This window comes from Colletes latitarsis, chromosome 13 (genome assembly GCF_051014445.1).
Source record: "Colletes latitarsis isolate SP2378_abdomen chromosome 13, iyColLati1, whole genome shotgun sequence".
Lineage (NCBI taxonomy): Eukaryota > Metazoa > Arthropoda > Insecta > Hymenoptera > Colletidae > Colletes > Colletes latitarsis.
Genome location: NC_135146.1, coordinates 14,679,941 through 14,705,994, shown reverse-complemented (window position 1 = coordinate 14,705,994; position 26,054 = coordinate 14,679,941). Strand labels below are relative to the sequence as shown.

General features: G+C 39.4%; 1 protein-coding gene across 3 annotated transcripts in view; it reads left to right on the top strand.

Moving 5' to 3' along the window:
- Cad87a (cadherin 87A) overlaps positions 1 to 26,054 on the top strand; it is a 69,603-nt gene that overhangs the window by 23,250 nt on the left and 20,299 nt on the right. For 2 of the 3 annotated variants that reach the window (XM_076780579.1, XM_076780581.1), the window contains 2 exons: positions 4,111 to 4,146; positions 16,027 to 16,082. In XM_076780579.1, coding sequence (XP_076636694.1) covers positions 4,111 to 4,146; positions 16,027 to 16,082 — 92 coding nt within the window. The remainder of the gene's footprint in view (positions 1 to 4,110; positions 4,147 to 16,026; positions 16,083 to 26,054) is intronic. The other variant, XM_076780580.1, reaches the window with a different exon arrangement.

Below are 26,054 nucleotides of genomic sequence, written 5' to 3'. Positions count from 1 at the left end.
CTCACCGCGGCTGGGACGTTCGCGGGTACTCGTAAAAGCTTTCGAACAGGCCATGCGAATCTGAATTAGTTTCTCGATTTAATACAGAATATTTTAGAGGACAGTTTACATGAATTTTTATACCTGAACATTCAAGAACCATTTTTAGGCTTTATTTATTCTGTGTAATTACTTTCGAAAAGAGTTTTACTTTATAAATACACGATATAAATCATATAAATAAGTTTCCATAAACGATTGGATTTCTCTTTCGATGTATGTCACCTTTTGAAAGCAAACTAATTCCGTATTAATTCATCTTTAAATATTTTTCGTCCAAGTTTCCACGCTGTTAGCGTTTTATCGTGTTAGGCAGTTTTCGTATCGAGTACCACGTTCCTCGCATTCAACCAACCCCCCAGAGGGGAGGATAATGGTGGCTAAACCGACTTCTAGGCTGATGTCGGTCCTGGTTATGGTCGATCCTTGAACTCTATCAGAGCACAGGATAACAGGACCGAATCTGCCTCGTTTCCATCCTTCTCTGTCCCCCAATATTCCAGGATTTTCGACGAATTCCAGGGATTCATGAACGTTGCACGGCCATTGTGAAACCGGTCCCTAGTTTGTAGATGCGTCTTATCGGCTTACCTTCATCGATTAGCTTCGCTACTTCTTTTCCTCGTACAGGATCTCTTTCCACAACAGTTTTTCAAAAATGACCACAGTTTTTTAGTAAATCTTGTTACTAACTTTGCAAACTGACTCTGTGTTTTGTTTAACTCTAGAAATTTGTTTTTCATAATAATGTACCAAAGAAACTATACAGTGCAATTTTCTCTTACAGAAAATTACAGTAAACTTTCAAAAATTTAAACGAGATTACATCAGCGAATTTATGAGCTGCTAGAAATTCAGAATGCTCGATCAACAAAAATCAAAATAAAATTTCATTAATTGGCACTAACAAAATGTAAACGAAACGCAAAGCGCAGTTAAGCAAAGAATAATTTGTTGAATCAAATATGAGAAAGGTTGGAAGTAGAATCTTCCATTTAAAAATTATTTCGCTTTGCCCGTCGTGATAAAGTATCATAGTTTTCTCTTCCCGTGGCTGCATTCATTTAAGTTAATTGATGCATTATACTGGCTGCAACTGTTGGATGATTTATGATTCGTATTACGCGTATTATTTTTTTGCCAACGTCCGAGACGTTGATGAAAACAGCCATCGTATAATACGAGTTTCCAGGTGTAATGGTCTCACTTTTCTTCGGTAACAAAACGCCCGGGACGTTTTGAAATATGGCCGCCACCTTATTAAAGGGTAAATCCAACGCCCCCCCAACCCTTCCTATCATTGTCGATGTACCGTTATGCAGAATGCTCGGTAACAATGTCGTAATAAATGACAGAAACGTGAGAAATGTCTGATAAAATGCAAGACGTTGCCTTCGATATAAACTGCGAATCGGCGAGAAGCAAAGAGAAAAGTTTCGGGGACCAGGAAACTTCCATAACTAGCCAGACTTTATGCGAGCACATAATTCGAACGGAAAGAGTTTGCGTTTCGTTCGTCGAACTCTTTCTTTAAGTAGTAGTGGCGAACCATAGATCTTTGCATATTTTACTAACAGTTAAATCCTTTAGTGTGAGCCTTTGAAAAAATCGATAATTTATTAAATTATATATTACTAAAATACTTAGAAATAAACCTTATAAATTTGACTGCAAAAGATCTCATAGTTTCATATCAGAAGGCTTTCTTAAATTATTTCTTGATAATCTAAGGATAAAAATGATCCAGTAACGTGCTGATGACTTTGTTCGAAATTTGGGGTAAGAAGTTACACAATGTGAGCTTGTTTCGAATTCCGTGGCAAATAGGCCACCGGGTACATACGACGTCCTTCCAACGAAAGTGATTAAACTGGTAGCACTATGTTTATGTATGCTTGTACCAAAAGTTTGCACAGCACGGGGAAATACGCGGAAGCTTATAAAACGACCTGGTAATAATAAACTCGTAAATTGTTACTCTCGTACATAAGTAAACTATGAGCTTGAGTAGTATCGTTTGTCATACACAAGGTTTTCCCTAATGAAACTGCCGTTTCTGAGCCCTTTATACCCACTTTTATTTCGTGAATTTATTACGGTGAAAATAATCCAAATCGACTTTTTAATAATCATTCATCCGTGTGAGTGTACTCGTTTAGGATGTCTTTGGGTGCATCGAACGGTACGCTACTGCGTGACCGGAACTCGATTACGCATTCTTCTAAATACGGAATGAGAAGCCGTTATGTTTTCTTGTCATACCGACGTCTATCCTACTCAATACTCATCAGTATACAGGCAACTCGAACTCAAAACCATTTTTTCGTCGTTAGGCACATTTTACTCGAAATAAAATAACAAATCTGTTTCTGTTTATTAATCGTGCAATATAATTTCCATTAATTATATCTACTTTTCCAAAATTTCTTTGTCACTTTGAGACTGGAAAATCGTGAATATTATTTATGAAATAAAAGTTTCGGCTCGTCCAGTTTTCGTAACTCGAGAATCCATTTTTGTGGGATCCTTTGAGTCTTGCAACTACGTGGAAAACCTTTAAACGATGAAGTAAGTAGTTTCACAGCGGTTTTGCGTCCGCCCGATTCTCATTTAATTGGGGTTATGCAAATTCATTCATTATGCAAAGTCTCAAGTTTTCTTACGTTCCTCGCTCGTTCCTCGTTAAATCTCCGACACAGTTTTGATCGTCACTGAGAAAATATCTTAAGAAAGTATCGATTACGTAACGTTCTGCGTCCGCTTCCTAATTTTGCTTGCCTCGGAATAAAAATATCAATCTTGTTACGCGTTGTTTAAATTGACAAATTCGAACTCTCGGGATAAAAATATGTTACCATTTTGTACGAGTTAAAAATGGCTATAGGATCGAATAAATCCTACCAAAAACAAAATGGAGGTACGCTTAGCTTCGACGAGTATCGTTGTAGACTCATTAATTAAGACAATCCGACGATAGGAGTCTGGATACGCGACAGGAAAATAATTAATGCGAGTAATGAACGCTCGAGCAGTAGGAACAGCGAGCGAATTCATTAGGAACAAAAGAATTTACGCTCGAAGAATTCTATACAGATATCGATGGTAACTGAAATACGTATCAGACGGTACAATGCGATGCAAACCATTGTTGTTGAGAATATCTCGTCTCTCCAATTGTCTTAAGAAACTTATGCATTGCTATTGTTGACGTAAAAATCTTTCCAAAAGTATTGAAATAATAAGTTTGTTCTTTATTGCTTGTTATAGCTCGACAAGTTCCTCGTACTCTATTAGTTTCTTTTTAGCGAAATCTCTATCGAGGAAGGAAAGGAAATTTAAAATTAATCTTCAATTTGAAAACGCGAAATTTAATATTGTAGAGACGGGGAATAATAACGACGTTGCTGCTAATAAAAAGCAGTCTGACGACGCTGAGCACGAAGAGAATGACGCCATTGCACTTGAAGCAGAGTGTACAAAGCGAAGGAACAGTGATGGCACAGAATGGAAGTACTGTCAAAGAAAATTGTGACCCTTGGAACCGAAGAAAAAGGTGGAAAAGTAGTGGAAAATTAAGGAATGGACGGCATACGGAGGGAAAATTTATGATAGTCCTCGCCAATAGTCGTTCGAAGCAATTCGTGCAAGATTGGAGCTCCTAGTTTGTTCCCTAAAGGTGCAAACGCATCCATAATTCTCGCCTTTTCTTATCGAAATCATTTCTGATATACAGTACGTTTCAAAATAACAGGACAAACTAACACAGGCAGATTCTCCGAATAAAAAGAAATCAAAAAGCCCTTTATCATTTTGGAATTCGAGGCTTAGTTACCAAGATACAAGCAGTTAAAGATTTTGCGTGGGCGTGCAGGCATTTCTAGTGCGCAAGCGCGCGATCAGTTGATTGAGAATCACGCAAGCAAACTTTAACAGCTCGTATCTTGATAACTAAGCCACGAATTGCAAAATGGTAAAGGACTTTTCGATTCGGTTTTTCGCGAATTTTATAATTATTAAGAATCGAAATTTTACAGCATGTTCCTAATCTCTAATACTGTCTTCTCTTTTCAGAACGAAGCGCGGGGGAGTTACTCTGTACAACATGAGGTAACGTACAAATTCTAATTCAATACTTTTGACAAACAAGTTTTCCATTCTACGATTGTTAACAATACAATTATCCTTGTATCTTCGACTATTTTAAACCGAGGGCTCTTCGATTCCCTTTTCCATACCGATTTATAAGCAATTTACGTTCGTGTGATTAAAACCACTCACACTTTCCGATTTTTACGTAATCAGCAATGCCCTGCGAATTTAATTAATCGTTTTCCCTTTGACATTTAATCTGTCGTTACGGCCACGCGAAATTTTGCCAAACGAACAGCCCGTCATAAAATTTCGTAATTGAATTTCCAGCGTATTCGTTAATGCTCTGACAGTTTATTCGCGATGAATACTTGCATAGAATAACAAACAACGCCAGAAGCAGCGATCCTCGTATCACAGTAAAAGATAACAGAAACAAAAAAATAAATTATATTAAGTTAGCGGGTAGAATTATTTTAAAAATTATCTTCTGAAGCAATAGTTGCGAAGGAAGAAAATGCATTTATTCTTTTTACCCTCGCTGGTGTTCCAATTAACCTGATATTGACAGCATACGAATCGTAACGAATCGAATATTAACAAGCAAATATTTTTTTGGGAATCTTCGATAAAATTCTTTTCTATTTTTTTACAAAATTCCTGGACAGTTTGATTTAAAGCTTTGGCTACACAAATAGTTTACCCCACTCGCATGCACACATAGTTCACGTACCAAACGTAAAATTCAATGCTTTGAAACGCGACCCATTTTCAAACGCAAGAAAGGGTTTGTTCGATGAAACTCTGTTTTGTTTAGCTCGTCAGTGGAATATCGATCGTTTTCGTTAGCTGCAATTGTTATTGCGCTCCTTAAAGATAACTCGATTTAAAATGTATAAAACAGTGTTTTCAATTTTTATTTGTATCACAGTCTAATTCTTGAGAAGTTAAATTATTCTGGCACAATTATTCGAACGTTTAAATAACGTTTCTGACGATTTATAGACACGTTAAATGGTGGGAGTTTTCGATCGAGCGTGAATATTGAGGGACCATCCCTCTTTTCCTCGAGTTCGCGATAAAGGGAATGCAATTTTCATCCATATTCTCGGAAGAGGAATGTCTTATAATGAAAAATTCCCATTCGCAGTTATCATTCGCGTTGAACGTCGTTATATGAGGAAGCTGCTGCTTTCACCAGCGCTTTTCGTAATGTAGCTGCGTTATACAACTAGAATATTTCCGTTGAAAAATAATGAGTAAAGTCGCGTTTGACAATGGCGTATCATGTTAAAAATTCTGTTGGATTTCTTGACAATGAAGTCTAGTAATGATCCACTGATGTGTTCAAACGTAACGTTAAATATTCCTACGTTTCTGATACCTGGACAATAATAATTTTACTTTTTACGAATAAATTAAATTAAAATTATCAGATGTAATAATAAATTCCTTCGTTATATTCTCTTTGAATATCTAGAATAGTTTTATCATGCATAGTTATCAAATACAAGACCTCAAAACGATGGATCAAATTGGAAGACGTAAATTCTTCGATAGAAAATAAATGAAAAAGTATTTTACTACTTTCCAATCAGAGGCTTCGTTATAGAGATACGAGCTGTTTAAATTTTGGCGCGCGTGACGTTGACTGGGATAAAAATGGCGGGCCCCAGGAATTGCACTAAAGAATTTTAACTGCTTGTATCTCGAAAACGGAGTCTCCAATCGTGAACTGGTAAAGGACCTTTAGATTTCTTTTTGTTCAAGGAACTTATCTGTTTCGATTTAAAAATAGCAAAAGGTTGCAACGGAACGTAGCGACACTTTTTCAAGTGTTTTTTTTTAGGTTTACAGGAAAGAAATTAAGCGTTTAATATTCGTGTTGATGAATCAATACAGTGGAAATTTACGCAAGTTGTTAATTCTCCCGAAATAATATAGAAGCGATCGCCGAGGCGCGTCCGCAAAAAGCAACGTTCGTTGTTTGGCATCGCGATTTTAATATCCTCGCGAGTGCTAATGAAAAGCGGACCGTTCGATTTAACGAATACGTTATGAAATCGTTGTATCGTATTGACCAAATAAAAGGCAAACGCTGGTAGGTAGAGATAGATATTTATCGCTTTATTTTTCTGCGAAACTTGGAAATATTTGCGGATCGCTGACGCGTATCTCATCGGCTGTTTTTCTCATTCGGTTATACGCTTTCGCAGTATCACGTGCAAACACGGGCACGAAAATGTTTTGTCCGCGTGTTGACTTCCAATGATATCTTTCGCCCTCATTCTTCGTTCATTCGTTCGTTTCCCTCGTATTCCTGACACTTATTCCGCGTTGTTGAACAAATCATTTTACTCGGGTGCGCCCACTTTTGCTCCCGTGTACCGTTAAATTCTCATTTCTTACAATTTCATTGAACTTTTAAATTGCTCCTTGGCTACTCCCCACTCTCTAAAACTTCTTTATTTAAATTGTTGTGCTGCTTGTTCCGCCTCGCGTCGAAAAATACCGAATTGCACTAACGGCATTAGGAGATCGGATTAATTTACGCAAAATGTCACAAAGGACGTTACGCTTTGATCAGCGTGCATTTAAATAATTATAGAGCGAAAACTTTGTTGCTAGCAATATCCCAGCGTCGGTGGAATTTATTAGATTAACACAAGCAATATGTTGGTACTTTTCGACCTGGAATGAGCAGCGTACACTCAAATAAAATGCTTTAGATAGTTTCGTTGTGATAAATTAAATAAATCCAACGTTTGCAAATAACGTTTGGGCTAATCTAGGGCTACTGAAACAACGAGAAGCTAATAACTATCGGTTCGAGGAGTGTCGTCGTCGCTGTTCTCGCCTTGGTCGCCTCTTGTAATGCATCGTAAAGGGTTCAGGAGTGGAAGTACGGTCGAAGGTTGTTGCACGGAAAAGTTTTGCAATAACGCACAATGAGTCTCGGGTAGTTTGGCGCATTGTTAAAGCGGCTAACCCTGTCCCAACTTTCCTTCCTCGCTAACAAAAGAGTTAGAGAAAGAGAGCATGGAGGGCTGGTTAGGGCGAATGGAGTGGCCGAGGAATACAAGCGAGAAGAAAAACGAGAAAAACGCACAGAGGAAGATGGCTATTCCGTGTAGGATTCAATATTTCACACGCGTACCACGACCAGCCAATAAAATCGTACTCAATGTAAAAGCAACGGTTGCTTCGTTTCTAATACAATAAACCATCGGCAACAGGGACAATTAATATTCGTTTTATAGTGAAGCAATTGGAATTTTATGAGAAACAATAAACCTCTTCTGTTGCATTATCGCTACAAAATTTTATTAATATTGTACAATATATGTCAATGTGATTATTTGAAAATTTAAGTTCCTTCAAATGCTTTAATGGAAAGATTGATTTCCATTTATCAATTTAAGTAAAATAATTCAGTTGAGATTGAGGGTCCATTTAAGGGTTAAAACGTAGTTCGAATGTAGTTTATGAAAACATTGACATTTTCAAATCGTTTGTTAATAAATAGGGCAAGGATCGAATAGAACTTTAGTAAACAAATGTAATTATTGAAGTTTTAACATATAAATTGGGTGTTTGGGACGCAACAATGGCGAATGTTTGCTGGACCAGGATGATTTGAGACGTTGGGGAGTTCCATGCGCGATACCAGATCGATATCGTTGTTTCTCAAGACCTCGACATGTGATCCCCGTTATGGTCGTCGTCATCGTGGCTGTCGTTCTTCGGTTCGTCGACGATGTTGTTGTCGAGAGAGATAAAGAACGTAACCTCGCGGCAATAGCGTCGATCGACGACACCAGGGATCCTTGAGGGAAATGGGATGTTCTTCTATGAGTGGAATCTCGAGATCACGTGACCGGAAATTAAAAGGAAAAAAAATAGTTGGCGACGAAACAGTCGTTCCTAGAATTTCTACAGAAACTAGGTTCACGATTTGGACGTGAATATAAATAGGGAGCATAGAGGTTTCTAGCTGTAAATGAAATATTAAAAGTGGTCAAGTTAGAGTGAATTCTTTTTTTATTTTTTTCGTAAAGAATTCAGAGTTCTATCGTACTGGACTTTTTCCCCGAAATTTAAGGGCAGATTCTCGTGCAACTCGACTGGAGAATGGGCCGAAAACACAAGGCCCATTCTGTCTGGTGGAGGCAATCAGGTTCCACTGCCTAATGCTCGCAGAACCGGTGATATTCGACGCTTTGTCCGATCCTCTTCGATCGCGACGTTCTCTGTTCGCACACCCGAGGGCTTGGAATTCACCCTCCTCCCCCGCCACCCCCTGCCACTCGTCGATTTTGCACGCACGAATTTAATCTGCAGAGAATTTCCGGCATGTGCACGCGTACCTGTATTCCACGGACGAATGCCTATATCAGATATCGCGAATGCACATTTGAAACGGCGAGCACACTGGACCCGATTACGGCGTTTGATCGCCGACGAACCCTTTGAAGCTATTCGATCAAAATACAATTATCCGTCTCTCGTTAGCGACGATACGTCCTGGCGTCCAGATTCGTCGCGACCAAAGCCTCCGATCTGATTAAAGCCTACAGCGATTTATCGAAAAAAGTCGAGCCAACTCCGAGGATCGGGTCTAAAGAACTTCCAAGTTCGCACTAAGCTTCGCGATCTACGATTTTATCTAAAAGAACACCGCTACGAATGGGACACTTTTATTTAGGATTAGATAACAGAACAATTAAACGATCTAATTCTAGTTTAAAGCATTCAAAAGAACAGATAGTTCACAGTATTCTGCCTTTATAAATCGATGCTATCGTGACAAAAGGGTACACCGCGAATTTGTATATAATAATCGTGAAACTGAAGGAATAATAAAGGTATTTAGGCTCTCTATTGGGGGAAGTATAGTTTTCCGAAAGGAGGAGGAGACTATTCTAAACAGCAACCGTGGAGCATGTGAGGCGCTCAATTAAGCTGGCCGAAATGAAACTTCCCTAATTAACAGGCGACGGTGGTTGGCCAGCCACTCGTATCATTCTTCGCGGCCACAAAATTCGAACCTAAACCAGACGCGAACTAAACCACAGAATAATTAACACTATTTCTACAAAATGTGTCAAAAATCGTCTTTTAACATTCTAACTTGAAATTATTTTCTAAATCACTTTTCCACGATTTTTAAAGACACCTCCATAAACAAATGGATAGGAAAAAAGGTCGTAATGGAATTGTATTGTTACTTTAGAGAGCATAGCTTTCATTTATACCGGGTAGTCGTAAAGTAGATTAGCTGTTTCGTACGATAAGAATCAGTAGCATCTCCTTTCCTTTTTTTCGCCAGTTTCTGCGCGGAAAAGCATTGGTAAATTTGGTCGCGTGGCAGGAAAACTGAGTCGAAATAGTCTCGAAGGAGTTGCCTTTGCCGCGATTCAACAAAGTCCCAGGATCGCGTACGTACGAGATTCTGTGAACATCGAGTTCGATAGGTTGTTACCCGTTAGAAGCGACGTGGTTGGGATAGAATTACGATCGACACTGCGTGGAAATAAATCATATTGTATTTTTGAGCAAGCGCATCCTTCCGGCTTTGGAACGGCCATTTTCTGGAAAATGCGACGCTGTAAAAACGGATGGCCCGCGTTCAAATTTTATTGCATGACACGTGTACCGTATATCGCGTGCACGCTTGATGGGTCACCCCCTCTTTTTTTTTTTTTAGTTCCAAAGCACAGATTCGACATGATTTATAAACACATTTCGTACGCCAGATGTTATGGTAGAGAGGAATATGTTTTATCGGAACTGGGACGCCTAACCATTTGTCGTTTATCGTATCATTTCGTCCGCGGGGATATTCTGATCTAGAAATCGATTTTTAATATGTCCTTTAAAAGAATAAGATGTCGCTGGTCAAGTTATTTCGTCCATCCAGTATAACACTGAGATTCTCGGAGCAGCATAATAAACTCGGCTCCCTGCGAGGAAGGAGTTAAGTCCACTTTTAATACTACTTTAATGACTTTCTGAAGCGTGTGGTAAAAAGACACGACTGCTGGGAATCTTAAAAGCGAACTGGTGCTCTTAATGGAAACTCAAGACAATTATGCTAGTAATACCCGGTGTGCTCGTCTGTTTCCTCTTATTACACGCGACAGATGTCGCGAGCTTGAAACAAACCGATTATGGTAATTACATCGAGCCACAGTCGGCTCTTTATTGCACTGGATCAGATTTTTGATTAACTAATTATCAAGTTTGTAATTTCTGACGGAGCTTCTCTCCGTTCGTTTCCAATATAATTTTTCGCACATTTCCAACTTCGCTGACGAACTGTTAATTAGTCGGTGAAGGTTTAGCGTCGAAAGCTGCTATCTATCACTGTTTCCAGTCGCGCGAGCGCAAACAATGCTCGAAGCCACCGTGAAAGGAGCGATTTTTACGGTGCACCGAATTGGTGGGTCTGTCGATTGTGATTTACGATGGTTCCGTACAGGAAATAGTCACTTCGTCAGGTTCGTCGTTCGATGGCCTCTTCGTCAGGACGATGCATCCTGGTGGGGAGTTCGGTTGGCCGACTCTATTCGATTATCCTGATAAAATCGTTGATAAAGTCGATCCTTCCTTCAACCGGGGCCACGAATCGCTCTTTGCTCGGACGCTGATTAATGCAACCCAGCCACGGTTCAACGAGAACCGAATTATCGTCGGGACTAACAGAGTAGTTGGATTACCAACGCGAAAATATACTAATCCGATTATTAACTGTCGCTGGCTCGTGTATTTGCATCGTTCTTCGCTCCGTCCGCCATTTACTTTTTTCCCATTTCTTTTCCACGACAAATAAGCTTATTTGTAACTACTCTGGACTCCGGAATCAGGAAATCCTGGCCAAAGTGTCAGGACCATTAGACGAGAACTTGCAAATACATATGTACTTGCAATTTTTAAAGATAGACGGTGTAGCCAGTCTTTGCAATACTGGTCTCTTTTTCTTATTTTATTTTAATTTAATTTTAAATTTTTATCACTTTACAAAAGGCAAACGACGCGTATATTGATGAAGACTATTCAAAAATTCCAAGAATATTGGAATAGTTGTTCCTGAATCCCGTAATGTGAAAAAAAATTCTCCAATTCCTCGTTTTTACCACTTTATATGTAGGTATGGTCCAATTATCCGACATATTTGATTTTCCGGCATTGCTCTAGTCCTTAGTAATTCGGATAATCGGAATTTTGCTGTAATAATAAAAGAAAATGACTTCTATTCGGTAAAAAGGCAGTTGAGTTACTTCTTTTCTTTTCGTCGGCCCTCGAGCTACGATTTTAATGCTGAAAAGCACCTTTCGGCTTGCGCAGCCACGGAAATTACAGCGTGTACCTAACCTCGCGTCTGCAAACAAGGCAGAGCACATAATCGAGACTAAATTATGCCAGGCTCTTTTCCGGTGTCGTTCAGACTCTGAAAAGAATCAACATTCAGAGTGGCAGCTGAAGCAACTCGTTCCGCTTCGGTTTATACTCGTCCGCGAAACTCCGCGACGTGAATCGCGACGACTATGCTCGCGATTATACTAACGTTTCTGCCTGTGTGCGTATACAGGGTGTTCCTGAAACTTGGGCGTTCTGGAAAACCACCCACACCGATGTTCCTTAAGCAACATTAGCTTTTCGTACCTATCTCCCGGAAACAGGAAGTTACTGCATGATAGAACCAACCTGAAAGGAGAAGTTATTCGCGGGCGCAACTTACTTTATATACAGGGTGTTTCCTCGAACTGGAACAGTTCCTCGTGTGTTATTAAACTTACAAAAACAATATTCTTACGATAATTACTTGTCATCATTTGTGCAGGTGATTGGGGAGATTTTAAAGTCAGATTACTTTTCTTTAACGAAGCTGTATGTTCTGATTTATCTTGTCTCGAGTATCGGAAACTTCAGTACATAAACATCCGTAGTACGATAGTAATAATTAGGTAAAAATTGGAAGCAATAACGATACAAATTGTGACGTTTCGTTGATTGGGGATCACTTTCGTAGGGTGAAAACTGTAAATGACCAAGCGTTAATTAGTTGACGCTGAACTTAATGGTTACATTAGCACCAGCACACAAGAGAGCATATTTAGTAATCGATGTCACTTGGACTTCGTGTAATGGCGGTGTTCCATCGCGGTATGACTAAACTAACTTCCCTGCTAGGTAGACATGTTTAATAAGGCCCGAGTTAATTGCATCAACTATTAACGTTGCAGTTACCCGGACAACGCGAATTGCATTTGTGTCACGTCAGTCGAACTTCTGCCCAGACCTAAATCATTCATCAGACAAGCGAGAACAGTGCCGAACCATATCAATTACCTATTCCAACCGATTGCCAATGTTTAACTATCGGGATTCGTTTGATGTTGCTCGCGAAACATTATTGATTCGATATAATATAAGAGACGATTCATTTTATCAACTCAAACGAGTTATTTTCAATGACGTTCCAAGTTGTCTTCAAAGTGAACGTAATTATGTATTTTGTGAATAGAATGCGGATATTTATGCATTTATGGAAAATTTAAATTTTTAAAAAACTACCCTCTGGAAAGCTTTGATTAATTAAATTAATGAAAATATGAGTTCGTATAGAGATCTGTTTGTGAAATATAAAATTAAAATTGTAAACGTTTGAGAGAAATGGTGTATGCAGGAACGATAGAATAACGTGGCCCAGTCTGTGCATGTAAACCGAGACGAAGGTATGAAAAACACGCACGCACGTCAGTGATAGAAATCTTGCGTCGTCAATTAGGGGTCGACTAAACGTTTAAATGCAAACGTGTGCTCCGATTGAAGAGGGCGCATAAATTGTCACGTGTTAATTACATCGCCCCCGCGATTGCATTAGTGTTGCTGTACACGAGAAGCGAGAAACTTACACGTTTGCATGCTAGCAACGAGAGGCGTATAGTAATTGCGCGTTCTGGCTGTAGAGTACCTCGATCGTAGGACGAATGTCTCAATATAGCTCGAGTAATTGCTTAACGCTATTTCTACCCTGGTTTTATGCATACCTATTTCAACCTTAAAGGTGTCTCTTGACACCTTTGCGTGTGAAAATAATTGTTGACGCGAATTATTTTTAATTTTACGTTATCAGAGGAAAAACGATTAAATTGTGAACAGAGTTTCGAAGTTAAAGTTTTAAAACGCGTGGTACGATCGCCTCTTGTTCTCTGTAGCAAAATGAATGAAATTGTAAACAACAGGAGGACCTATAACACGGCACCTGTTAATTACACCATCGTGTTTAAGCAGAATTAATTCCGAGACAGCGCTCCGAGAGGGTGTCTGGCGACACTGAGCACGTTTCACCATAAGTAACTACCGCGCTATACGGACACCTCAGCGTTGATTGCATAAATTATTAACTGTTACTGTTGCTAGGCTAACGCAGGATTGCTCAGACGTTGACTACGCATGGTGCTCTCGAGACAAACTCTGAAACTTTAGAAATACGTCCTTATCGCACTAGTTGTTGAAATTACGAGCAAGCTGGCCGAAATATCAAGCCACCATTTAATTTGCAATATCACGATTACTTAATATTGTTCTAAATTTAGAACTAGATTAGACCCTATACAAAAATCTATTTTTCAAGTTAAAGGAAAGATATTATATCCTTTAATTTGCAATATTAAGTAATTATGCAATATTATGTAAGTGCTGAAAGTTTTGGGTGAAAAAAAAGACTTTCGAATCGTCTTGGAAAAATTATTTTTAGTTGCAGGAGTCAATTGCAAGCATTTTTGGTCAACAGACATACCCTCGAAATCCTACTCAGTTTCGAGAAAAAAATTCCTTACCGAAAATCTAATTTCTGGCCAGAAATGTCTGCTCGAATTTTCATGCGAATCTTTAAAACGTCATAACTTCTGAACGGATTGGACGATTTTAATGTTTAAAAAAGCAAACTACGCGTAATTTGGTGGAGAATATGTAGAAATTCCAAAAATATTCGAAAAGATGATTTTTCAGTCAGTAAAATGAGAAAAACTTCATAAAAGCGTTCGAATTTTCAAATGACCATAACTCCTGCAATAGTGAATATATTTCAATGAAATTTTGGGAGGAAGTAGAGCTTATGAGTACCTATAAAAAAGTATGAAACAATTTTTCTATAGGGCGTCAAACAAAATTATTAAAAATGAAAAACGAATTTTTAAGAAAAATCGACAGGGAGTAGGTGCCTAAATTTTTCAGCGAAAAAAAAAATTTTCAAATCGTTCTGAAAAAATTATTTTTGGTTGCAGGGGTCAATTGCAAGCATTTTTGGTGAATAGACATACCCCCGAAATCTTGCGCATTTTCGAGAAAAAAATTCAATACGTTCGGAACTTTACACGTTAATAACTGTTTAACAAAGCCTTTATTAACAAATTGGTATTCTTGATTTTCGTCTTATTTTGGCCTCTAGAATCCCCCATTAAAATTTTTCCCAGGGTTGGCCGAACACTCTGTATGTGAGACCCCGTTTGGAATACGAAACGAATCGAGGGGATGGGGCAACGTTAATCCGTATCATCAAATTATTGGCGCAAGGCAGGAAATGAGGCACGGTATCTACTAGCATGATAATGAGGGACAGTCCACCCTAGTGCAGTTTATCGCGACACTGTAAACGTTAAATCTATTCTCGATTCTCCTTTGTATGGTGGCGTAAATGTAGCAACCATATAGAGTGGCAACTAATGAACGTGCGTCTATTTATCGGCTCTACTCTGATAAATTCGAACGTTGGGTGTTTCGATAGCTGTTATGTGCCTATTACGTTCGCATGCGACTTAATGACAAACGTCGTTTGTCGCCTCGATGGCACCCTACACGTCTACTATTGTTTTCCTACTGATAATAACATGGTCGTTTTACGGGTTTTAATTAATTACTGCTAAACAAGAAACTTGATCATCGGGACAATAAAGCATCGTCGAATTTTCGCGTTTCGTGGCTTCGATTCCAAATAAACAATTGTCGAATTTATGCTCTATGCACTTTCCAATTTATTGGGGCTATTCCCAGAGCTCGTTCAATGCAAAGTATTGTTTATAATTATGCATCGATAATACTAAAACTTCGCGTACATATTTGGTCGTGTTTCCAGATAACGCGGTTAAATTTGTCTACTATTATTTTGCACGTAGCCCGCGGTATAATATTTTAAACGCTCGTGCACACGATTTATGTTCTATTCGGTCCGAAATTAATTTTTATTTATCGTAAAAATTTATTTGGAATCTACTTGCCAATTTCGTCTGGAATCTACTTACCAATTTCATTAGGTACGAGATATGAGCATACACGTTCAATATATCGGGGAGACGTACTGCGGTGCATGCTATACAAGCACTGATGCCATTGGAATTCACTGACCTCAACATGCATTTTGACAGTGAACGCCGTTCAATGCGGTTATGCTGCGTGCCGTGGTTTCCATTTCGCAATGCCTAGTATTATCGTATGCCGGAATCAAAGCGACCGCAGGCCATCCATCATGGCGATAAAGGCCTGGAAAGTATTAGAAAAAGATAACCCCGCAGATTACTATGCTCTGGTCCTCCATCGAAGGTTAAAAATTTCAAGAATTGATCATCGTTCGGATCAATTAAATTTTATGGGAAACCATGAGAGGACACAGGGCATGCGTAGGTATTTGTCTTCGAGCTCTGAAATACCTGAAATATTTATTTTCCATAATTTAGTTTCGCAGAGTCGCCGATAGAAACCGCAAACAGCGTTTCAAAGCAACTAGTTAATTAAACTTGGAATCGGATCATAATTCGTAGTCCCTCTCTCTCTCTGTGTTCTATTCGTACCCTGTCATTGGCAAAACTCAATCAATAATGTTCGTTCTGCTTTCAGATTTCTCAAGAAGCTTACCGCGCTGCTGGTAATTTGTCTTTCGGCCACATGCACCGGTGAGTGTCTTTCAACAATTATCTTTGTCTCAGTGTACTGAATGAATCTTGAACGATCTATGTTTACGTAATTATTTTCTAGGTTTAATCGTTCTCCCTCGACGATATCATATTAAAAATAACATGTGTTTGGGTTAATTCTGATATCAGATGTTAAAACAAGTTTGTAGGGACGAAACTGAAAGGAAGGGGGAGGCGTTTCCCTTCCCCCTGCAGGGGAAACAAGAAAGCTTCCATAGAATCGTGTTCCCACTCTTCCTGTTGGTTGTTTCTTTTTTCCCCGTTCCGAGAAAGTCGCCGTATCTCGAGGAAACCGTGAAACGGTTTTCCACCGGAAAGAGAAATATTTTTTTCTTGTTTGGTCTTGCTTTTCCTTCCCCCCTTTATTCGCGTTTCTCTGCTATATCCGGCCACGCCGTCATCCCCGTCTTCTTAATTCCGTTACTTTAGTCATCAGCGTTGGTGTTTGCCTTTCGCGCGAATCTCTTTTCCACTCTTTCTCCGGAGCATTATGTGTTTCTCTGGCATTGGCTCTTTCAGTCGACCCTCCCTCGCACTCTATCTAAGAGCCGCCCCCGCGACCGTTCTTGAATCCGTTCGTAATCCAAAATCAACCTACCATACCGAGTTTAATTACGACGGCTTTAATATTTTAAGAAACTCGCGATGCATTCAGGCACGAATGCATTCGCCGGCCATTTTCTTGAGCAACTCCGACGACAACGCCGCGAAACATTGAAATTTTTTAACGGGTTGCTGCTTTTATTCCAATCTTTCCTTTTTCTTCCGTAATTACCGTCTCTTCGTTGTTTTAAACTGTCTCTGTTTTAAAGACGTAGCTTTACGTGAGACGTACTTGATGTAAAATTTGTTCTCGTTTTACGGATTGTACACATTTGTATTATCCAACGAATCCGTTTTATTCAAAGCATCGCAGAATCAACCACGAAATTATTCGAGTCGCTCGTACATTGAACCGATCGTTGCGTGCTCGTCAAATTTCCATCGGTCATCCGGTTTGCATACTGTCATTTCGCTCCTGAATGTGGCTTCTGCCCAAGAGATTCATTCAGGATCCTGTTAAATACGGCTTCGTCGAGGTAGAGCAACGAGTTTCCGATAATGCCGGATGCAGTCAGCCGTATTACTGGATAATGCGTCGCTCGCTCAATAATACGCGGCATTCGCGTCTGTTCGATCACATTTGATCGCTTGAAACGTTTCCCCCCCATCCATTCCCAATCTTTCTTTTCTTCTACTCCCTTTCATCGGCTTCGTCGCCGTTGGTTCGCGTCTCCGTCACCGTATCCATTTCCGCTTCCTCCCGTTCTCCTGCCCATTATTTCTTCTTCCGTTTTCTGCGTTTCTCTCATTAGATACCCGTAACTCTTTTGTTCGATATACAAGTCGCATCGACTCGGTAGTAATTGCCGTTAGAATCGACGCATGATAGTTCAAATCACCAAAAACGCGAACCAAAGTCAACGCAAAGTATCGCACGATTTTCTTTTTAACGCCAAACCTAAACGACCTACAGGATAAATGGTCGTTTTTTAAATTTCGTTTAGAATCTCTAACGTACAATGTTATTTTAGCGATATATTTAACTTCACGACTTTCCTTATAGTGTACGAACAATGAATTCTTGAATATTTATTGCTATTTTGTAAAAAACTGGACAAACTTTGGTATCAAATTCTGGTTAGCTTCCGGTGTAAACAGGCAATATACATGTAGCAAATATGAAAAGAGAGAATCTTAAGTTTCCCTTAAAATTCCACTCTTTATCTTAGAAAAATCTATTAAAACTTTACACGCGTGCAGTTCCGAAACTATTAGTGCTTTATCCATTATTGAACCGGTATAAGAAGCGGCAAAGCTTCCTTTTTAAAATGGTTTTTGATTTTTGTCGATTCGACTTTCCGTTTTCGAGATATCGTAATTTATGTAAAGGGGTAATTTTTTAAAAGCTCTCTTATGGCGCGTCCCGTGTTACGGCAGACTACTACCGCGTATTAAAAATACTAAAACTTTAGACGCGTGCAATTCCGAAACTACTAGTGTTTTATTAATTATTGAGCCACCGTCGGCAGCGGCAAAGCTTCCTCTTTAAAATGGCTTTTGGTTTTTGTCGATCCGACTTCCCGTTTTCGAGATATCGTAATTTATGTAAAGTGGTATTTTTCTTAATTCGACTATCGCTGTCTCCGTCTAACGCGTCGGACCTCCTTGTCGCACGTGCGTGGAGCTGACCTACCCCGCGTACGTGACTGTCGTGACCTAGTTTCGGCGTAGTATTTCCAAGAATTTACTACGCACTGCTTACTAGCTACGCGCGCGGGATGAATGAACTCGCGCGAGCGCATCATGAAATGTAAACAAACGCTTCGAATCCTTGTATCTCCGGAACTAGTTACGCTATCGACTCGTACGAGCGCTCATTTTAAAGGGCATTTCATCTCCTATCCAGTGAATATAATTACTTTTATAATTTATGCTGTCTTCTATATTTATTTTGGCATTTACTTTGATGCTACATACCTAAAGAAGTTCCAGCAATTCCTATTGATTATACGATTAGTGTGCGATACAATTTGATTATAAATTGTTTATTTAATTGAAAATGAATTTAAATTAGTATACAGGATGTTTGTCTAATTGCTAGTCAGTATTTTTTCGTAAATAGTTGTTTCAAACGTCTCGACGTAGTTTGTAAACTTTATGTATGATGTTAAAATATCAAATATGTTCGTTTAGAGTAAAATTATCGAATATTTTTCAAGTGTAGACTTTAAAAGAGATACGGATGAATTTTAAAATATTTTATACGTATAATGGAAACATTAGGAGTACGTTGCTTCGTAAAAGAGAAAAGAAGGATCATTCGACCGGTCATGGTAGGAATACATGAAGCGTCGGGTAGGTTTAGCGTTAAAAAAGCACCAAAGATTCCGCGTCCAGATCAGAGGTGTCCCGTTAAGTGTAACGAGCAAACTTCCCCACTGCATGTCACACAGTATGGTGCAGCAGAAATGCTTCCAGCGTCGAGCAAAGCCTAAGCCACGCCTCGTTAGCGTCGTGGAGTCAACCAGCGAAGAAGTGTTCAAAATATGTATGCGCGTGGAAACCGTGGGGGCCAGCTTTGTACGGCGCAAATTTCACTACGGACAAAACTGGCTGGACGCAAATTAACATGTCCAACGCACGTAATCAAAGAACATACCACTAGTTGTTGCCGCCGCGCTTCTACCACCCGCATTCGCGGAAAATAAATTACTTGCATCCACGGCTTGACATCAAAGCGATCCTTTCGCCGGGGTCACATTCATTTAACCCTCGTACGCCGGACGCGGGGGGCCATTTTGACCCGGCCCTGGGCCGTTTCCGTATTCTTTGTTCGATGACAAGCGAGATCTCGAGCAGATACAGACATATTCCCTAATAATATGCTGGGTAAAACTTAAGTCGTATTGGGATTGTAGGGCTATGGGTTCTACGATCAAATCAAATTTCAATATTTTGCTATATTAATATGCAGTCTTTATTACAAACGCGAAGATATATCTCAGATATCCGGTTTTTAAATTGTAGAAAGGCGAGAGCGACGAATTTATCTTATCTTATCATTGTAGAATAAGCACCATGAGTTCGTAGAAAGAAATTTTAGACATGTATATCGTTACCGAAGTGATCAAAAGAGAACAAGCGCGAAATAACCTGGCAATGGAGGAAGAACGAACCTTGTACGGTCCACGGACACGGGTCAACATGGTCGTCGACCCCCTCCTCTTGTTCCTAACCCCAACAAGGATTATTACGTCCGGTAGCAGCCAAAGGGAGGTAATTATCCACCACCAGCCCTTTATCTGCTGTGCCGCAGACGCGACCGCGCGAACCATTCGCGATATTCGACCCTCTGTTTGGCTTCGTGATCGCAATTCCCACGATGCGAATCCGCATAATCCGTATGGCCCTCGAAATTATGCGTCGCGCCAGGGGGAGACAAATTTAAGACGGTCGTTACGTCTTTTGGGATTGCATCTATCGAAACTGAAATTCTCGTCTCCATTCAGCGATCTTCTGCTTGAACTCTGTTATCTGGACTACGCTGGACCCTCGATTATTACAACCTCGGCCGTTGATCGTCGATAGGAACAGGGATGGTATTGCCTGTTGCTAGATAATAGCTATTCAAAGGGCGATTGTGCAAAGTTTTAGTTATATGCATGAGAAAAGAAATTATTTTGAACGCTTCTGGTAACTTTACAGCGAAGGAACAGAAGTTCTTGTAAAATGTAAATTAGTCGGAAATTTAATGCGCATGCAAACGCAATAGGCACGCATAGCAACGATCGTGTTTAGCTAACGTGTCTGACCGAGACCGCGTCTCGTCGTTTGTAAGGCTGGAATACCGAAGGGTTGGCCGGGTAAAGCGGGATCGGATGGTCCAATGGTCGCTTCGGCGTCCATTTGAAGCGCCGTTGAAAAGAGCCAATATTCCGCTTGGCTGCGCTATGCAGAGTTCGATTCATCGGGGAATTCAATTAGCGCCAGTTGCCGGAAACCTCAAGTAATTTGCGCTCAGCCTTCTACCACCCATTGCCTCTTTGTTTCCTATTCGCTCTTCCTCCAACCAGCCTATTCTATCTTCGTTTCGATTCCACGTCTGTTCCCACTTTCTAGCCGATTCTAGCCCCTATTCCACCTGTCCGTATTTGATCTTCCTCCAGTCCTCTGCCATCGCGCTCCTCCACACAGATATCATGCGTCTATTCACGCGTTTGCCGTGATATTCCATTTTAGTACGAATTCCCTTCGTGTCTGCTCCTTCCTGTATCGCGCGGACACAAAAATCGTTACGCTTGTTCCATTACACACGCGCTTTCATTCCTTTATTCTCCCTGTCGAGAAATTTTTATATTCTAAATTGTTTTAAAACGAATTGGAGCCCCAGCGTACGGTCCACGTTGAGAATCACTGACCTGGATCGTCGAAATGTCACAACCGTGCGTCGATACCACGCGAAAGGCGGACGATTTACATGCTTCGCATTCCCGAGACTCGATTGTTATTAGGTCGTTGCACCGAAGCGACAGAAGATGTCAAATGGCCGGAGCAATTTGTCCGGAAGTATTTATTACCTGCTGCAGGGAGGAAAGATGGCAAATGGGAAACGGAGGAACGGAGAAAAGCGGCAAGATTACATTCATCTCCGTTGAAACGTAACGCAGAAAAGAATTTAATAATCCCGAATGAATTTCCCCCGCTCACCAGACGCCTGAATATCATTCCTCGTTGACGCGTGAACTCGAAGAGCACGATATGTGCTTGATAATAGTGAATAGGATGCCATTTGCAAAGCACCAGGATGTTAAGAACTGTTTTGATTCACATAGACTTTCCTTTGAAATCTGCCAAGAAAAATTGCAGGGGTCTCCTCGACAGCAGTTACAATTCAAACTGTTACATATCGAGAACAATTCCTTTATTATCTTTCTACGTAACTAGATCAAGAGTTTAGGAAAGTGAAGCTTGTACGTACTTTCTCAGAACTTGATCGACTATCGTGTCGAAGAGAGATAAAATTTTCAAAGCATTCGGACGGTATTCGAAAAAAGGTTGAAAAGCTTTGATTCGTAGATCGTGAATGGAGTCGCGTTTGATGAAAGTGGAACAGAGTAGCGAAACAACTATGGCGGCGCGTTCGACTAATTTTCTAGGCGGCTGTTTTTCGAAGCAAACAATGAAGCGGAAGACAAAGGAAGTCGCTGCGAAAAAAGTGCGGTGTTTCGACAATTCGGTTTCAATGCAGCTTCAGATAAAGGAAGGCCAATACGCGGTTGCATTGTCCGTGAAAATCCGCTCAAGCTCATAGGTCGGACTGCGTGGACAACAATGGAGTCGCGCGACAACGAACGTTTTCACGCAACGACCGTGGAGCATCTCGTCGAGAGAAAGAATTCGCTTCATTATTAAACGCAGACGTCGGAAACGGCTAGTATTTACACTCCCGAAAGATGAGATCAAACAAATCTCAATTTTATTCAACCTTTCTAAATGAATTTTCCCGTTATCGAAATTGTAAATTCTTTGTTTACCAGAGTCGTTGATTTCACAGTAAAGTTTATTTTTAAAAAGACTAAAGGTTCGCGATTCCGAATGGAATAGTTTGCGCGCGTCCAAATGGTCGAGAGTTAATTTCATCTGTTTCCGATTGCAGAAAATGAGTATCAGGGTAGAAGAACAGAGAAAAATAGAAAAAAAACGGAGGAAAAAGAAATAGATACGCGCAACGAATCGGATCGAAACTTGCTTTTCGCGCTCATTCCGCTAACGACTTTTGTTCCCGAATGCCCAAGTTTCTTTCGAACGAGTTATTCTTTCATATCCAAATTGATGCATCCTATCCATTTTCTATCTGAATTTACATTCGAATTCCAGCCTCAGTTCGTAACTTTTACCGATTCGATCTCGATAAGGACTCTCTGTATCAATGGAAATAAAAATTCTCCATCTATCCTGGAGTAGAACTTGTTTCCAGATAGCGACTAAAGAGATCTGCATTAAAACAACACTGGTATATTTAATAAATAAATCGAACTGACGAGGTATCCCCAGCTTTCGGTGGAAAATTTGTTTAGTTCTATAATGAAAAATGCTTATATTTTGTATGATTTTGCTTACGTAACAAGGTATCGTTATTTGTATTTTGGAAAAGGCATTTTCCGTGGAAACCTTTACTAAAAATTCTCGGTTGGTTCATATTCCGCTAAAATATTTTGATAAAGTTTTGCAAGAAATACAGTCGGGCAAATAAATTAACCAAGTTTGGAACTTGGATATAAGCATACGTTTGATGTATGATATTACAAACTGCAAATGATTGCATAAAAAAAAAAGTTCTTAGGTACACTTTCCGGGGAGCTTTCCCTGAGTCAATTTATTTCCATGATGCGCTTCGTGATATCTTGCACAAAGTAAATATCAATAGCTATCTGCATATAAGGAGTATTTTCATTCTAGAGGAACAAATTATAGCAGATGATAAAAATAACTGAAAGCTTTTTTTAAAGTCCACGACAAGCTTGTACAGTTTAAAAAAAGAATAGAATTTTGGGGGTTGCTAAATTTCATTTGTAATTTATCATTTTTCTCACGTGTTTGCCCCGACAGCCGATTCAGCGATCGTTTCTTGCAGATTATTAAAACGCGATAATTCATCATCCGCATTCCTAACGCTGACGCAGGTGGTTTTCTTGTACGCAGACGCGAGCATCATTTCACTAACACTGTTTATTAGCCACTATTTTAAGCGATTCCCGATATCTGCTACCCTGTATTTAAATTATTTTACCTTTCCGTCAATCAACTTCTACAGTAACTTTCTGATTCTTGTTCACAAAGTTAAAGACGCAAGAAAATGACGTATAATTAATAAACAGGATAGGAGAAATTTACAAAAAATACCAATGTTGTAATGATCTTGCTCTATTGTCTAATCTACAGCAGTAAAATAAGCTTCAACGCTCGCTCGTTGTTATCTATTATGCGTATATTATCCTACGGAAATCCTTCTATGAACGATAAATATAAACAAACTAAGGAAAATTCAGTATTCGACAGAATTTAGCGACGAATATTCTTCATAAAGAACTAGTTTACGTATATTTTTTACCATGCATTTATCAGAAAAAATGTTTTTGCGAAATTAAAAACAGTTTAATATCTCGCCAATGCGTCGACAAATATAAACATTTGTATTTTTGTTATTCCACTGTTATCGTTGTCGATAACATTTATCATGATAAAAATCCGGAGCCTCGTTGAACAGTTACTATACAACTATTTTTGAAAAATAACTGCAAGTAAATATTAATGAATCAAAGGATTAAAGGCTTTGGAAATTGATTGCATCCTCCTTCACTCTGAATATTAATCACAGTAACTGGGGCGTACAGTTCACAACAAAAACACAGGTTCGCTATTTTTAATTTATTTGTTTTAACTATTGAACGCTGTTAATGGAAATCGTTTTATGCATTTTGTTGATAAATAGCTTTAATTTATTTATTGCTTAATATCCATTCGCTTATATTTATATTTTCATAGTTTCAGTGTTTATGATTCCATTTTCCATCGACCCAACTTGAAAACTCGCATGAGGAAATTGCAAAGTTTCAGCTGATAGCAAACGAAAAGCTTTCCGCGAATGTGCCAACTTAGAATAATAACTTGTTAACGTTGAACGAACGTGAACGTAAAACTACTGTTGTTAGAAAGAACTACTTTTGTAAAATTGCTTGGTGGAATTGCGTTGTCGTTAGCGCGAATTTCTTGGGTTTCTTCTGCAAGCATAGCAATACCTTCTTTCCTCGCGTTCTCCCAAATATCTCTTTCCTTTCTGTCTTTGCTTTCACTTCGTTTTATTACACTGTCTTTTTTTTCCTTTTCCTTCTCTTTGGTCCAGCTCGACATTCACGAAATTTCGATTGCTTCCCAAATGATCCAATGTTCCGCGTCGATTCCCTTTCTTTCTTTTTACCGAAATCCATTACGAGAATTCCCCGCGACAACATTTCGACGATGTCAACGATATTGCAGCTTTCAAAGAGGAATAGTACGGATAGTGATGGGCCGCGAGCATGTTCGATCGATCAGAGTTGGGTAAATTTTATTAAACTGTATAAATCCATTCGTAAAGAGATTCATTTTAAATCGAAATAATGCTCTACTGTTAAATAATTGCCTCCCCTAAGCGTGTGACACATTTAAGCATTTCGTTTTATAATGCAAACGAGTGTGCTTAATTTTATGTTTATTCATTGTCCTCCGATATTAACCGATCGCGAGTATAAAATTTATGCACGGAATACGTTGCAATCAGCGTGATATTTTCATCCAAGCGAATGAAATGAAAAAGACACGAATCTTGGATACTTTCTCGTTAAAAAACAAACGTTTACCAATGGATGATTGACGCGGAAACTGTTAAAAATAAGCCTGTTTGTTAACTGTCGCGCTAAACGGCTAGTCTAGTGGGTGGAGAAATTTTGAAAAATTGAGGACGAGCAGTTATTTTCGTATTTATGCTCGTTCAAACACGTGGAAATACATCCGCGCGTTAAACGAAGATCAGCCCAGGCGTAGGATTTTAATAAGTGTCTCGACACAACGTTCGAAGGAATAACGAGTAACAAATATAACGTAACGTGACAGTATTTCGTTATAGTTTTAATAACAATATTCGTTATCTATATGTACTTTTGAATGAAATAAGGTTTATTAAATTACTGTGAAAACGTCCAAGTTCGATCGAGCAGAGGTCGATAAAGCGTCGAAATAAATATGGCGTAGCACAGTGCGTTGTTACTTAGCAAATTAATGACATGGAATATCGAGGTGGATCGACTGCTTTTTCACGATAAGCGTTCGGGCTCGCTTAGTTCGACATTCGCGAATATTTTACAAAACTTTCAATGGACTCGATGGAGCATAGTCGCGGAACCCCATCCTCGAGGATGAGAATCGAAAATGAACCGGCGCGCGTACGCACACTTCGTAAATTGTTCCCGGTGCAGCCATTCGTGATAAATCGCCGACATGCATTTGTAATATCCGCCACGCAGAATGGCGATTTATCGTGTTATCTTATAAATTTTAATTGCGCTAGGAGCGTGCTGCCATTTGTGAATGTCTTATTGGAATTTACTACGGCGTCCATTACTGACTGAGTATAATTTGACACGCTGAAATGGAAACCGTTCTCGGTGAAACGCAAGCCACGATTGCAAAAGTATCGCATTCTTTAACTGACATGATAATTCGTCGATAGTCGAAACGTACAGAAATTTCTAACTTTATTTTACTCCTTGCGAAGGAGTGACTTTTTCTGACGTTCGAATTTTCTATGTTTAAATTGTACATTCTCGAGCGCGTTTCGCTGAATTTTCACAGAATTTTCTGTGCATTCAA